This window comes from Hemiscyllium ocellatum, chromosome 40 (genome assembly GCF_020745735.1).
Source record: "Hemiscyllium ocellatum isolate sHemOce1 chromosome 40, sHemOce1.pat.X.cur, whole genome shotgun sequence".
NCBI lineage: Eukaryota > Metazoa > Chordata > Chondrichthyes > Orectolobiformes > Hemiscylliidae > Hemiscyllium > Hemiscyllium ocellatum.
The window spans coordinates 27,807,171-27,821,865 of NC_083440.1; the positions used below are offsets into that span (position 1 = coordinate 27,807,171).

The following is a 14,695-nucleotide window of genomic DNA, read 5'->3' on the forward strand; positions in this document are numbered from 1 at the left end:
GCAGTCCCTGTGTGTATTACAGAGAATATCAGTCCCTACGTGTATTATAGAGAATAGCAGTCCCTGTGTGTATTGTAGAGAATCGCAGTCCCTGTGTGTATTATAGAGAATGGCAGTCCCTGTGTGTATTATAGAGAATAGCAGTCGCTGTGTGTATCATAGAGAATAGCAGTCCCTGTGTGTATTATAGAGAATAGCAGTCCCTGTGTATATTATAGAGAATAGCAGTCCCTGTGTGTATTATAGAGAATAGCAGTCCCTGTGTGTATTATAGCGTATACCAGTCCATGTGTATATTATACACAATAGAAGTCCCTGTGAGTATTGTAGAGATGAGCAGTCCGTGTATGTATTATAGAGAATAGTAGTCCCTGTGTGTATTATAGAGAATAGCAGTCCCTGTGCGTATTATAGTGAATAGCAGTCCCTGTTTGTATTATAGAAAATAGCAGGGCCTGAGTGTATTATAGAGAATAGCAGTCCCTGTGTATATTATAGAGAATGGCAGTTCCTGTGTGTATTATAGAAACTAGCTGCCCTTGTGTGTATTATAGAGAATACCAGTCCCTGTGTATATTGTAGAGAATGCCAGTCCCTGTGTTTATTCTGGAGATTAGCAGTCCCTGTGTGTATTATAAAGAATAGCAGTCCCTGTGTGTATTACAGAGAATAACAGTCCCTGTGTATGTTATTGAGAATAGCAGTCCCTGTGTGTATTATAGAGAATAGCAGTCCCTGTGTGTATTACAGAGAATAACAGTCCCTGTGTGTATCATAGAGAATAGCAGTCCCTGTGTGTATTATCGAGAATTGCAGTCCCTGTGTGTATTACAGAGAATAGCAGTCCCTGTGTGTATTACAAAGAATAGCAGTCCCTGAGTGTATTATAGAGAATAGCAGTCTCTGTGTGTATTATAGATAATAGCAGTCTCTGTGTGTATTATAGAGAATAACAGTCCCTGTGTATATTATAGAGAATAGCAGTCCCTGTATGTATTATAGTGGATAGCAGTCCCTGTGCGTATTATAGAGAATAGCAGTCCCAGTGTGTATTATAGAGAATAGCAGTCCCTGTGTGTATTACAGAGAATACCAGCCCCTGTGTGTATTATAGAGAATAGCAGTCCCAGTGTGTATTATAGAGAATAGCAGTCCCAGTGTGTTTTATAGAGAATAGCAATCCCTGTGTGTATTATAGAGAATAGCAGTCCCTGCGTGTATTATAGAGAATAGCAGTCGCTGTGTGTATCATAGAGAATAGCAGTCCCTGTGTAAATTATAGAGAATAGCAGTCCCTGTGTGTATTACAGAGAATAGCAGTCCCTGTGTATATTACAGAGAATAGCAGTCCCTGCGTAAATTACAAGATTAGCAGTCCCCGTGCGTATTATAGAGAATAGCAGTCCCTGTCTGTATGATAGAGAATAGCAGTCCCTGTGTGTATTACAGAGAATAGCAGTCCCTGTGTGTATTATAGAGAATAGTAGTCCCTGTGTGTATCATAGAGTATAGCAGACCCAGTGTGTATTATAGAGAATACCAGTCCCTGTGCGTACTACAGAGAATAGCATTAGTCCCTCTCTATATTATAGGAAATAGCAGTCCCTGTGTATATTGTAGAGAATAGCCGTCCCTATGTCTATTATAGAGAATAGCAATCACTGTATGTATTATAGAGAATAGCAGTCCCTGTGTATATTATAGAGAATAGCAGTCCCTGTGTGTATTATAGATAATAGCAGTCCCTGTGTGTATTATAGATAATAGCAGTCCCTGTGTGTATTATAGAGAATAGCAGTCCCTTTGCATATTACAGAGATTAGCAGACCCTGTGTGTATTATAGACAATAGCAATCCCTGTGTGTATTTTAGAGAATACCAGTCCCTGTGTTTATTCTTGAGAATATTTCCTGTGTATATCATAGCGAATGGCAGTCCCTGTGTGTATTATAGAGAATAGCAGTCCCTGTGTATATTATAGAGAATAACAGTCCCTCTGTGTATTATAGAGAGTAGCAGTCCCTGTGTGTGTTATAGGGAATAACAGTCCCTGTGTACATCATAGATAATGACAGTCCTTGTGTGTATTATAGAGAATAGCAGTCCATGTGTGTATTATAGAGAATAGTAGTCCCTGTGTGTATCATAGAGAATAGCAGACCCAGTGTGTATTATAGAGAATACCAGTCCCTGTGTGTACTACAGAGAATAGCATTAGTCCCTCTCTATATTATAGGAAATAGCAGTCCCTGTGTATATTGTAGAGAATAGCAGTCCCTATGTCTATTATAGAGAATAGCAATCACTGTATGTATTATAGAGAATAGCAGTCCCTGTGTATATTATAGAGAATAGCAGTCCCCATGTGTATGATAGAGAATAGCAGTCCCTGTGTGTATTACAGAGAATAGCAGTCCCTGTGTATATTATAGAGAAGAGCAGGGTCTGTGTGTATTATGGAGAATAGTTGTCCATGTATGTATTGTAGAGAATACTAGTCACTCTCTATATTATAGGAAATAGCAGTCCCTGTGTATATTGTAGAGAATAGCAGTCCCTGTGTGTATTATACAGAATAGCAGTCCCTGTGTGTATTATAGAGGTTAGCAGACCCAGTGAGTATTATAGAGATTAGCAGACCCTGTGTATATTATCGAAATTAGCAGTCCCTGTGTGTATTATAGAGAATAGCAGTCCCTGTGTGTATTATAGAGAATAGCAGTCCCTGTGTGTATTATAGAGAATGGCAGTCCTTGTGTGTATTATAGAGAATAGCAGTCCCTGTGTGTATTATAGAGAATAGCAGTCCCTGTGTGTATTATAGAGAATCGCAGTCCCTGTGTATATCACAGAGAAGAGCAGTCACTGTGTTTATTATAAAGAATAGCAGTCCCTTTGTATGTTACAGAGAATAGCAGTCCCTGTGTATATGATAGAGAATAGCAGTCTTTGTGTATATTATATAGAATAGCAATCCCTGCGTGTTTTATAGAGAATAACAGTCCCTGTATATATTATACAGAATAGCTGTCCCGGGGTGTCTTATAGAGAATAGCAATCACTGTATGTATTATAGAGAATACCAGTTCCTGTGTATATTACAGAGAATACCAGTCCCTGTGTATATTATAGAGAATAGCAGTCCCTGTGTATATTATAAAGAATAGCAGTCCCTGTGTATATTACAGAGAATAGCAGTCCCTGTTTGTATTATAGAGAATAGCAGTCCCTGGGTATATTACAGAGAATAGCAGTCCCTGTGTGTATTATAGAGAATAGCAGTCCCTGTGTATATTACAGAGAATAGCAGTCCCTGTGTGTATTATAGAGAATAGCAGTCCCTGTGTGTATTATAGAGAATATCAGTCCCTGTGTATATTACAGAGAATAGCAGTCCCTGTGTATATTACAGAGAATACCAGTCCCTGTGTGTATTATAGAGAATAGCAGCCCCTGTGTGTATTATAGAGAATAGCAGCCCCTGTGTGTATTACAGAGAATACCAGTCCCTGTGTGTATTATAGAGAATAGCAGTCCCTGTGTGTATTATAGAGAATAGCAGTCCCTGTGTGTATTACAGAGAATACCAGTCCCTGTGTGTATTATAGAGAATAGCAGTCCCTGTGTGTATTATAGAGAATAGCAGTCCCTTGAGTGGGCGAGTCCAGAGCAGGAGGACATTGTTTTCAGGTGAGAGCAGAATGATTTTGTGTGGAATGAGCTGCCAGAGGAAGTGGTGGAGGCTGGTACAATGACAGCATTTAAGAGGCATCTGGATGGGTATATGAATAGGAAGGGTTTGGGGGGATACGGGCCGGGTGCTGGCAGGTGGGACTAGATTGAGGTGGGATATCTGGTCGGCATGGACGGGTTGGGCCGAAGGGTTTTTTTCTGTTGCTGTACATCTCTGTGAGGCTATGATTTTACTTCTGTCTGTCTCTCTCTCTCTCTCTGTCTTTAGCCTGTGTTTCGGTGTCTCATCTCCAGTCCCAATCTGGACGGGTCAGCTGAGAACCAATCGGATCGCTTGTAAACAGCTCCTTTGCTCCTGATTCATTTTGTTCATATTGAGTCCCCAGTTCCCAACTGTGACATGCTGCAGCCAGCTTGGTTAAGCCACATTTTTGAGACATTTCGAAAAACACAAAAGTTTTTTTACAACACCAGGGATAGGAAGAGGGAAAGAACATCATTACTGGAGAGAGAGAGAGGGAGAGAGAGAGAGAGAGACAGAGACAGAGACAGAGAGAGACAGAGAGCGAGACAGACAGACAGAGAGAGTGAGGGAGACAGAGAGAGAGAGAGAGAGAGAGACAGAGAGAGTGAAAGAGACAGTCTGAGAGAGAGAGAGAGACAGAAAGACAGAGAGAGAGAGACAGACAGAGTGAGGCAGAGAGAGAGAGAGACAGACAGAGAGAGAGAGAAACAAAGAGAGAGAGAGAGAGAGACAAAGAGAGAGACAGACACAGAGAGAGACAGACAGACAGAGAGAGAGCGGCAGGGAGAGAGAGAGAGAGAGAGACAGAGAGAGAGAGACAGAGAGACAAAGCCAGAGACAGACAGAGAGAGAGACAGACAGACAGAGAGAGAGAGGCGGAGAGAGAGAGACAGAGACAGAGAGAGAGAGAGAGACAAAGAAAGACAGAGAGAGAGAGAAGAGAAAGAGAGAGAGAGAGAGACAAAGAGAGACAGAGAGAGAGAGACAGAGTGAGACAGAGAGAGAGACAGAGAGACAAAGCCAGAGACAGACACAGAGAGAGACAGACAGACAGAGAGAGAGACAGACAGACAGACTGAGAGAGAGAGAGAGAGAGACAGAGAGAGAGAGAGACACAGAGAGAGAGAGAAGAGAAAGAGAGAGAGAGACAAAGAGAGAGAGATAGTCAGCACAAGGAGACCGACAAGGTGGGATCAAGGTTGACATGGAGAGACTGAGATGGAGGGGGTAGACAGAGATTGGGAGAGAGACCTGAGGCAGTGGGAGAAGAAGGAGACGGAGGGAGAGCAGGCCGAGGAAGAGACTCCTGTTTGTAACCAGGCTGCTCCCTGATCTCCCAGGAGGGGGACACCCGCCCCAGACAGTTCCAGGTCCTTGAGGATGGGACGCTGTTCTTCCGGAGCGTCAGGAAGGAACACCACGGAACGTGGGTGTGCAAGGCGCGGGACAACCTGACGGAGATCAGCACCAGCACCACGGTGTGGGTGACAGGTCAGACTCCCCCTGCTCACACCCTGAGGCTCACATGGTCTGGGGACGGGGAGAGGTCCCACAGTTTGGGGGGGAAGGGGAGTGAGGGGTCCCACAGTTTGGGGGGGAAGGGGGTGAGGGGTCCCACAGTTTGGGGGGGAAGGGGGTGAGGAGTCCCACAGTTTGGGGGGGAGGGGTGAGGGGTCCCACAGTTTGAGGGGGGAAGGGGGTGAGGGGTCCCACAGTTTGAGGGGGAGGGGTGAGGGGTCCCACAGTTTGAGGGGGAGGGGTGAGGGGTCCCACAGTTTGGGGGGGAAGGGGGTGAGGGGTCCCACAGTTTGGGGGGGAGGAGTGAGGGGTCCCACAGTTTGGGGGGGAGGGGGTGAGGGGTCCCACAGTTTGGGGGGGAGGGGTGAGGGGTCCCACAGTTTGAGGGGGAGGGGTGAGGGGTCCCACAGTTTGAGGGGGATGAGGGTGAGGGGTCCCACAGTTTGAGGGGGGAAGGGGGTGAGGGGTCCCACAGTTTGAGGGGGAAGGGTGTGAGGGGTCCCACAGTTTGAGGGGAAGGGGTGAGGGGTCCCACAGTTTGAGGGGAAAGGGGGTGAGGGGTCCCACAGTTTGAGGGGGGAAGGGGGTGAGGTGTCCCACAGTTTGAGGGGGAAGGGGAGTGAGGGGTCCCACAGTTTGAGGGGGATGAGGGTGAGGGGTCCCACAGTTTGAGGGGGGAAGGGGGTGAGGGGTCCCACAGTTTGAGGGGGAAGGGTGTGAGGGGTCCCACAGTTTGAGGGGAAGGGGTGAGGGGTCCCACAGTTTGAGGGGAAAGGGGGTGAGGGGTCCCACAGTTTGAGGGGGGAAGGGGGTGAGGTGTCCCACAGTTTGAGGGGGAAGGGGAGTGAGGGGTCCCACAGTTTGAGGGGAAAGGGGGTGAGGGGTCCCACAGTTTGAGGGGGGAAGGGGGTGAGGTGTCCCACAGTTTGAGGGGAAGGGGTGAGGGGTCCCACAGTTTGAGGGGAAAGGGGGTGAGGGGTCCCACAGTTTGAGGGGGGAAGGGGGTGAGGTGTCCCACAGTTTGAGGGGGAAGGGGAGTGAGGGGTCCCACAGTTTGAGGGGAAGGGGTCCCACAGTTTGAGGGGGGAAGGGGGTGAGGGGTCCCACAGTTTGAGGGGGTGAGGGGAGTGAGGGGTCCCACAGTTTGAGGGGGATGAGGGTGAGGGGTCCCACAGTTTGAGGGGGATGAGGGTGAGGGATCCCACAGTTTGAGGGGGGAAGGGGGTGAGGGGTCCCACAGTTTGAGGGGGAAGGGTGTGAGGGGTCCCACAGTTTGAGGGGAAGGGGTGAGGGGTCCCACAGTTTGAGGGGAAAGGGGGTGAGGGGTCCCACAGTTTGAGGGGGGAAGGGGGTGAGGTGTCCCACAGTTTGAGGGGGAAGGGGAGTGAGGGGTCCCACAGTTTGAGGGGAAGGGGTCCCACAGTTTGAGGGGGGAAGGGGGTGAGGGGTCCCACAGTTTGAGGGGGTGAGGGGAGTGAGGGGTCCCACAGTTTGAGGGGGGAAGGGGGTGAGGGGTCCCACAGTTTGAGGGGGGAAGGGTGTGAGGGGTCCCACAGTTTGAGGGGGAGGGGTGAGGGGTCCCACAGTTTGAGGGGGATGAGGGTGAGGGGTCCCACAGTTTGAGGGGGGAAGGGGGTGAGGGGTCCCACAGTTTGAGGGGGAGGGGTGAGGGGTCCCACAGTTTGAGGGGGAGGGGTGAGGGGTCCCACAGTTTGGGGGGGAAGGGGGTGAGGGGTCCCACAGTTTGGGGGGGTGAGGGGATGTTGTGTTCAGGGAGTGTGGCCTCCCAAAGGTTCAACCTCTGACCTCAGTGACCTTGGTCCATTGCTATAGGAACCAGCCCCCACGCTGTCACCAACCTGACGGTGAGGCCGGATGTGTTTGCAGTCAATGTCTCCTGGGAGCCTGGCTTCGATGGTGGCCACCCACAACAGTTCACCGTCTGGTAGGACACTGTCTGCTTGTCCCCTCCTTTCATAATGGCACCATGGCCCTTGTTCACAGGCTCATCATCTTCTTCACACCTTCTACACGTCATGGGGTCAAAGAATGACCTTTCACCCCCCTCCCTTTGGCGTTAGAGTGTCCATTACAGGTCTTGTTTCTTCCTGACCCCTTTTGTCCCCTGGTGGTGGAGGCCACTATGTGATACTGACCTTTCACCCTCTTATGGTGAAGGTCATTGTATGTATTCTGACCTTTCACCCCCTGACAGTAGAGGTCACTGTGTATACTGACCTTTCACCCCCTGACAGTGGAAGGCACTGTGTGTGATACTGGCCTTTCACCCCTGACCGTGGAGATCTCTGTGTGTGCAAAGTTAACCTTTAACACCATGACAGTGGGTCACAGTGTATGTGAAACTGACCTTTCACCCCCTGCTGGTAGAGGTCACTGTGTGTATACTGACCTTTCACCCCCTGACGGTGGAGGTCTCTGTGTTTCCTGACCTTTCACCCCACTGTGTGGAGGTCGCTTTGTGTTTCCTGACCTTTCACCCCCTGATGGTAGAGGTCATGTGTGTATACTGACCTTTCAACCCTGACTGTGGAGGTCACTATGTGTGCAAAGTTGACATTTAACCCCATGACAGTGGGTCACAGTGTATGTGAAGCTGACCTTTCACCCCTTTCGCAATGACGGTCTCAGTGCGATGTTGACCTTTCATCCCTTTACATTATGGGGGGGGTTACAGAGTTTATACTGACCTTTCACCCCCTGGTGGTGGAGGTCACTGTGTGTGCTTCTGACCACTCACCTCCCACCCCTCCGCCACCCCGGCGATGGAGGTCACAGTGTGTGACTCTCTCTCTCTCTCTCTCTCTCAGGTTCAGGCAGATGTCCCATGGGCCCCAAGACTGGATTATCCGCATGGTCCCAGACGGAGACCATCGCTTGAGTGTGGATCATCTGTGGCCTAACACCAGCTATCAGTTCAGTGTCCTAGCCCAGAGCGATCGCGGGAGCGGGCCCTTCACTCAGATCATCAACACCCATACCCTCTGTGAGTGCCAGCACCGTGTCTCATGGTGACCCGACCTCCCTGGCAGTGACCTCTCTAAGTTATACAGGGCTGGGGGAACCGTGAGGCCCGAGCAATGCAATCGGGGCGGGTTACGCGAGGGGACAAACATTTGGCAGACGGGGTAGAGCGTTGGAAGGTGGGAATCAGGCGCAGTTTAGCACAAGGACAGAGCTGGGGCACTCCACTGAAATGGAGAGAGTTTGCTGAGTAAGATCAGAGCGGGTGCTGGAAAAGCACAGCAGGGCAGGCAGCGTTCGAGGGAGCAGGGGAGTCGACGTTTCAGGCAAAAGGCCTTCATCAGGGATAGAGGCGACCGAGAGATTGCTGATTGCTGACCTCCTGAGGTACAGAGGGGAGGGGTCTCGGAACACTTGTTTGTGGATCTCTGTAAAGTTAGTACGGAGCTGCAGCAAGTGGCTGGGAAGGCGGAGGGAATATTGTTGGATTGTAAACGGGGCGTGAAATCGAACGTCAAGGATGTTTCACTGCGACAGCGTGAGCAGCGCGCTGCACAAACTCTGCACGCTCCTCTCCTTTCGACGAAGATTTGTGTTGCACAGGGAGTGCTGCTGGTCCCACTCCTGTTGTCAGTGTAAATGGTGAGATTAGATGAGATTGCCGACAGTGTGGAAACAGGACCTTCAACCCAACAGGTTCACACCGACCCCACAGGAGAGCAACCTGCCCAGATCCATTCCCCTTCACCTAACACTATGGGGTAATTTAGCATGGCCAATCCACCCTAACCTACACATCCCTGAGCACTATGGGTAATTTAGCATGGCCAATCCACCCTAACCTGCACATCCCTGAGCACTATGGGGTAATTTAGCATGGCCAATCCACCCTAACCTACACATCCCTGAGCACTATGGGTAATTTAGCATGGCCAATCCTCCCTAACCTACACATCCCTGAGCACTATGGGTAATTTAGCATAGCCAATCCACCATAGTGGTCAGGGATGTGCAGGTTAGGGTGGATTGGCCATGCTAAATTACCCATAGTGTTCAGGGATGTGCAGGTTAGGGTGGATTGGCCATGCTAAATTACCCATAGTGTTCAGGGATGTGTAGGTTAGGGTGGATTGGCCATGCTAAATTACCCATAGTGTTCAGGGATGTGTAGGTCAGGGTGGATTGGCCATGCTAAATTACCCCATAGTGTTCAGGGATGTGTAGGTTAGGGTGGATTGGCCATGCTAAATTACCCATAGTGTTCAGGGATGTGCAGGTTAGGGTGGATTGGCCATGCTAAATTACCCATAGTGTTCAGGGATGTGTAGGTCAGGGTGGATTGGCCATGCTAAATTACCCCATAGTGTTCAGGGATGTGTAGGTTAGGGTGGATTGGCCATGCTAAATTACCCATAGTGTTCAGGGATGTGCAGGTTAGGGTGGATTGGCCATGCTAAATTACCCATAGTGTAAGTTGCGTTAGTCAGAGGGAAATGGGTCTGGATTGGTTACTCTTTGGAGGGTCAAAGGGCCTGTTTCCACACTGTCGGGGACTCTCTGATTTGGAAGTGGGGTGGGGTGACTGGACTGAGGAACGTTCAAAGGATGTCACACCTCAGGGAAGGATCTGGAACAAGGTGGGGGCAACAAAGATGAGGGAGGCGCTGGTGGTGGGCGGGTAACGTGTTTCTGTCGGAGGGTCATGAACATTTTGGAAACCCCTTCCTGAAAATCCAGCGGGAGCGGAATCCTTGGACAATTCTCGCAAGGAAGAGCTCGATGACCCAGGGGGTGAAAGGTCACTGGGATCGGGTTCGGTTGGGGGTAGAGTTGCGGTTAAAAATGTTGTTTTCGAAAGGGAGAGCAGGGCTCTTAGAGGGCCGAAGGGTCACATCTTGAGCCCGTGTTCCCCGCCCGACGTCTAACTTTCTCACCGTTTCCTTCTCCCCAGGTGTTCCCACGGCGACGGCGAGCCCCCGGCGACCCCCGGCACCGAGCGAGGGGGCCCGTCCCCTGCTGCCCCCCAGCGACCTGGCGGCCAATCGGACATCGGGGGGGATCGTGCTCCGCTGGGCCCCACCCCCGCCCCCCTCCCGCCTCCCCCTGGCCTACGTGCTGGAGTTCCGGGGGGTCCCAGGGGCCTGGGGGGTGCTGCACAGTGCGATCCCAGCCCAGCAGGACCGGCTCCTGCTGACCGGACTCGTCAAGGTCAGAGGTCAAAGGGTCCGTGGGCTGGCATTGTGGGGGGGGGGGAACCACGAGGGCAAGAGTGGGAGGGGGTGGGGAGGGGACAGAGAAGGAAGAAGGAAAGAGAGGCTTGAAAAGAGGGAGAAAGGGATGAGAGAGAAAAAGATACTCTTCAATAAAGAGAGAGAAATTCTTGAGGAAAGACAGAGAGAAAAGTAACTGAGGGAAAGAGAGAGAGAGAGAGTGAGAGAGAAAAAGTCTTGGAGAAAGAGAGAGAAAAGAAACTGTTCCAGAAAGGGAGAGAGAAAGAGAGAGAAATTAATTCTTAAGGAAAGAGAGAGAGAGAGAAAATAAACTCTTTAGGAAAGAGCGAGAGAAAGAGAGAGAGAAAAACTCTTGAAGAAAGAGAGAGAGAGAGTGAAAGAAACTCTTAAGGAAAAAGGGAGGGAGAGAGTGAAACAAACTTAAAGAAGGAGAGAGAGAGAAACTCAAAGGAAAGAGAGAGAGAACGAAATTTAAGGAAGGAGAAAGACAGAGAAAGAAATTCTTAGTGAAAGAGAGAGAGAGAGAGATAGAGAGAATGAGTTACACAGAGAAAGAGAGTAAGAGAATGAGACAATGTGACTAATAAGAGAAACTGAGACAGATAGAGAGAGTGTAAGGGACAGAGGTAAAGAGTAAGAGAGGCAGAGAGATTTAATTGCACAGAGAGTGAAAGAGAAAGAGAGAGGGGGGTTGTGGAGAGTAGAGAGAGAGTGTGTGGAGTGTAGAGAGGGGGGGGTGTGGAGAGTAGAGAGAGAGAGAGGGGGTGGTGTGGAGGGGGGGTTTGTGGAGAGTAGAGAGAGGGGGGGGGGTGGAGAGGAGAGAGAGAGGGGGGGTGTGGAGAATAGAGAGAGAACGAGGGGGGTGTGGAGAGTAGAGAGAGAGTGTGTGGAGTGTAGAGAGGGGGGGCTGTGGAGAGTAGAGAGAGTGGGGGTGGAGAGGAGAGAGAGAGAGTGTGGAGAGTAGAGAGAGAAAGGGAGGGCATGTAGAGAATAGAGAGTAGAGAGAGAGAGGGGTGTGGAAGGTAGAGAGAGAGAAAGAGAGGGGGGTTGTGGAGAGTAGAGAGAGATGGGGGTGTGGGGAGTATAGAGAGAGAGAGAGGGGTGTGGAGAGTAGAGAGAGAGATGGGGGTGTGGGGAGTATAGAGAGAGAGAGATGGGGGTGTGGGGAGTATAGAGAGAGAGAGAGGGGGGAGTGTGGAGAGTAGAAAGAGAGAGAGAGAGGAGGCGTGTGGAGAGTAGAGAGAGAGCAAGAGAGGGGGCTGTGGAGAAAGAGAAAGACGGGGTGTGGAGAGTAGAGAGAGAGAGAGGGAGGGATAGAGTTAAGGAAGGAGAGAGATTGAGGGAGAGGTGAGAGAGAGAGGGAGGGATAGAGTTAAGGAAGGAGAGAGATTGAGGGAGAGGTGAGAGAGAGAGAGGGAGGGATAGAGTTAAGGAAGGAGAGAGATTGAGGGAGAGGTGAGAGAGAGAGAGATGGAGGGATAGAGTTAAGGAAGGAGAGAGATTGAGGGAGAAGTGAGAGAGAGAGAGATGGAGGGATAGAGTTAAGGAAGGAGAGAGATTGAGGGAGAGGTGAGAGAGAGATGGAGGGATAGAGTTAAGGAAGGAGAGAGATTGAGGGAGAGGTGAGAGAGAGATGGAGGGATAGAGTTAAGGAAGGAGAGAGATTGAGGGAGAGGTGAGAGAGAGAGAGATGGAGGGATAGAGTTAAGGAAGGAGAGAGATTGAGGGAGAGGTGAGAGAGAGATGGAGGGATAGAGTTAAGGAAGGAGAGAGATTGAGGGAGAGGTGAGAGAGAGAGAGATGGAGGGATAGAGTTAAGGAAGGAGAGAGATTGAGGGAGAGGTGAGAGAGAGAGAGATGGAGGGATAGAGTTAAGGAAGGAGAGAGATTGAGGGAGAGGTGAGAGAGAGATGGAGGGATAGAGTTAAGGAAGGAGAGAGATTGAGGGAGAGGTGAGAGAGAGAGAGATGGAGGGATAGAGTTAAGGAAGGAGAGAGATTGAGGGAGAGGTGAGAGAGAGAGAGATGGAGGGATAGAGTTAAGGAAGGAGAGAGATTGAGGGAGAAGTGAGAGAGAGAGAGATGGAGGGATAGAGTTAAGGAAGGAGAGAGATTGAGGGAGAGGTGAGAGAGAGAGATGGAGGGATAGAGTTAAGGAAGGAGAGAGATTGAGGGAGAGGTGAGAGAGAGATGGAGGGATAGAGTTAAGGAAGGAGAGAGATTGAGGGAGAGGTGAGAGAGAGAGAGATGGGGGGGACAGAGAGTGAAGGGGGGATGGTGGGAGAGAGGGTGATAGTGAGAGATGGGGGAGGGGGACAGAGAGTGAAGGGGGGATGGTGGGAGAGAGGGTGATAGTGAGAGATGGGGGAGGGACAGAGAGTGAAGGGGGGATGGTGGGGGAGAGGGTGATAGTGAGAGATGGGGAGGACAGAGAGTGAAGGGGGGATGGTGGGGGAGAGGGTGATAGTGAGAGATGGGGAGGGGACAGAGAGTGAAGGGGGTGGTGGGAGAGAGGGTGATAGTGAGAGATGGGGGGAGGGACAGAGAGTGAAGGGGGGATGGTGGGGGAGAGGGTGATAGTGAGAGATGGGGGAGGGACAGAGAGTGAAGGGGGGATGGTGGGAGAGAGAGTGATAGTGAGAGATGGGGGAGGGGGACAGAGAGTGAAGGGGGATGGTGGGAGAGAGAGTGATAGTGAGAGATGGGGGAGGGGGACAGAGAGTGAAGGGGGGATGGTGGGAGAGAGGGTGATAGTGAGAGATGGGGAGGGACAGAGAGTGAAGGGGGGATGGTGGGGGAGAGGGTGATAGTGAGAGATGGGGAGGACAGAGAGTGAAGGGGGGATGGTGGGGGAGAGGGTGATAGTGAGAGATGGGGAGGGGGACAGAGAGTGAAGGGGGATGGTGGGAGAGAGGGTGATAGTGAGAGATGGGGAGGGGGACAGAGAGTGAAGGGGGGATGGTGGGAGAGAGAGTGATAGTGAGAGATGGGGGAGGGGGACAGAGAGTGAAGGGGGATGGTGGGAGAGAGGGTGATAGTGAGAGATGGGGAGGGGGACAGAGAGTGAAGGGGGATGGTGGGAGAGAGAGTGATAGTGAGAGATGGGGGGAGGGACAGAGAGTGAAGGGGGATGGTGGGAGAGAGGGTGATAGTGAGAGATGGGGAGGGGACAGAGAGTGAAGGGGGGATGGTGGGAGAGAGGGTGATAGTGAGAGATGGGGAGGGGACAGAGAGTGAAGGGGGATGGTGGGAGAGAGGGTGATAGTGAGAGATGGGGAGGGGACAGAGAGTGAAGGGGGGATGGTGGGGGAGAGGGTGATAGTGAGAGATGGGGGGAGGGACAGAGAGTGAAGGGGGGATGGTGGGGGAGAGGGTGATAGTGAGAGATGGGGGGAGGGACAGAGAGTGAAGGGGGATGGTGGGAGAGAGGGTGATTGTGAGAGATGGGGGAGGGGACAGAGAGTGAAGGGGGGATGGTGGGAGAGAGGGTGATAGTGAGAGATGGGGGAGGGACAGAGAGTGAAGAGGGGATGGTGGGAGAGAGAGTGATAGTGAGAGATGGGGGAGGGGGAGAGAGTGAAGGGGGGATGTGGGAGAGAGTGATAGTGAGAGATGGGGGAGGGACAGAGAGTGAAGGGGGATGGTGGGAGAGAGGGTGATAGTGAGAGATGGGGGAGGGGGAGAGAGTGAAGGGGGGATGGTGGGGGAGAGGGTGATAGTGAGAGATGGGGGGAGGGACAGAGAGTGAAGGGGGGATGGTGGGAGAGAGAGTGATAGTGAGAGATGGGGAGGGACAGAGAGTGAAGGGGGGATGGTGGGGGAGAGGGTGATAGTGAGAGATGGGGAGGGGGACAGAGAGTGAAGGGGGATGGTGGGGGAGAGGGTGATAGTGAGAGATGGGGAGGGGAGAGAGTGAAGGGGGGATGGTGGGAGAGAGGGTGATAGTGAGAGATGGAGGAGGGACAGAGAGTGAAGGGGGGATGGTGGGAGAGAGAGTGATAGTGAGAGATGGGGGGAGGGACAGAGAGTGAAGGGGGGATGGTGGGAGGGAGGGTGATAGTGAGAGATGGGGGGAGGGACAGAGAGTGAAGGGGGGATGGTGGGAGAGAGAGTGATAGTGAGAGATGGAGGAGGGGGAGAGAGTGAAGGGGGGATGGTGGGGGAGAGGGTGATAGTGAGAGATGGGGGGAGGGACAGAGAGTGAAGGGGGATGGTGGGAGAGAGAGTGATAGTGAGAGATGGGGGGA

At 51.4% G+C, this 14,695-nt stretch overlaps 1 protein-coding gene across 1 annotated transcript in view; it reads left to right on the forward strand.

Annotated features, from left to right (window-relative positions):
- The window catches only part of LOC132834553 (protein turtle homolog A-like), an 80,758-nt gene that overhangs the window by 30,158 nt on the left and 35,905 nt on the right, over positions 1-14,695 (forward strand). The window contains exons 11-14 of the mRNA XM_060853495.1: positions 5,059-5,209; positions 7,070-7,181; positions 8,065-8,240; positions 10,170-10,426. Coding sequence (XP_060709478.1) covers positions 5,059-5,209; positions 7,070-7,181; positions 8,065-8,240; positions 10,170-10,426 — 696 coding nt within the window. The remainder of the gene's footprint in view (positions 1-5,058; positions 5,210-7,069; positions 7,182-8,064; positions 8,241-10,169; positions 10,427-14,695) is intronic.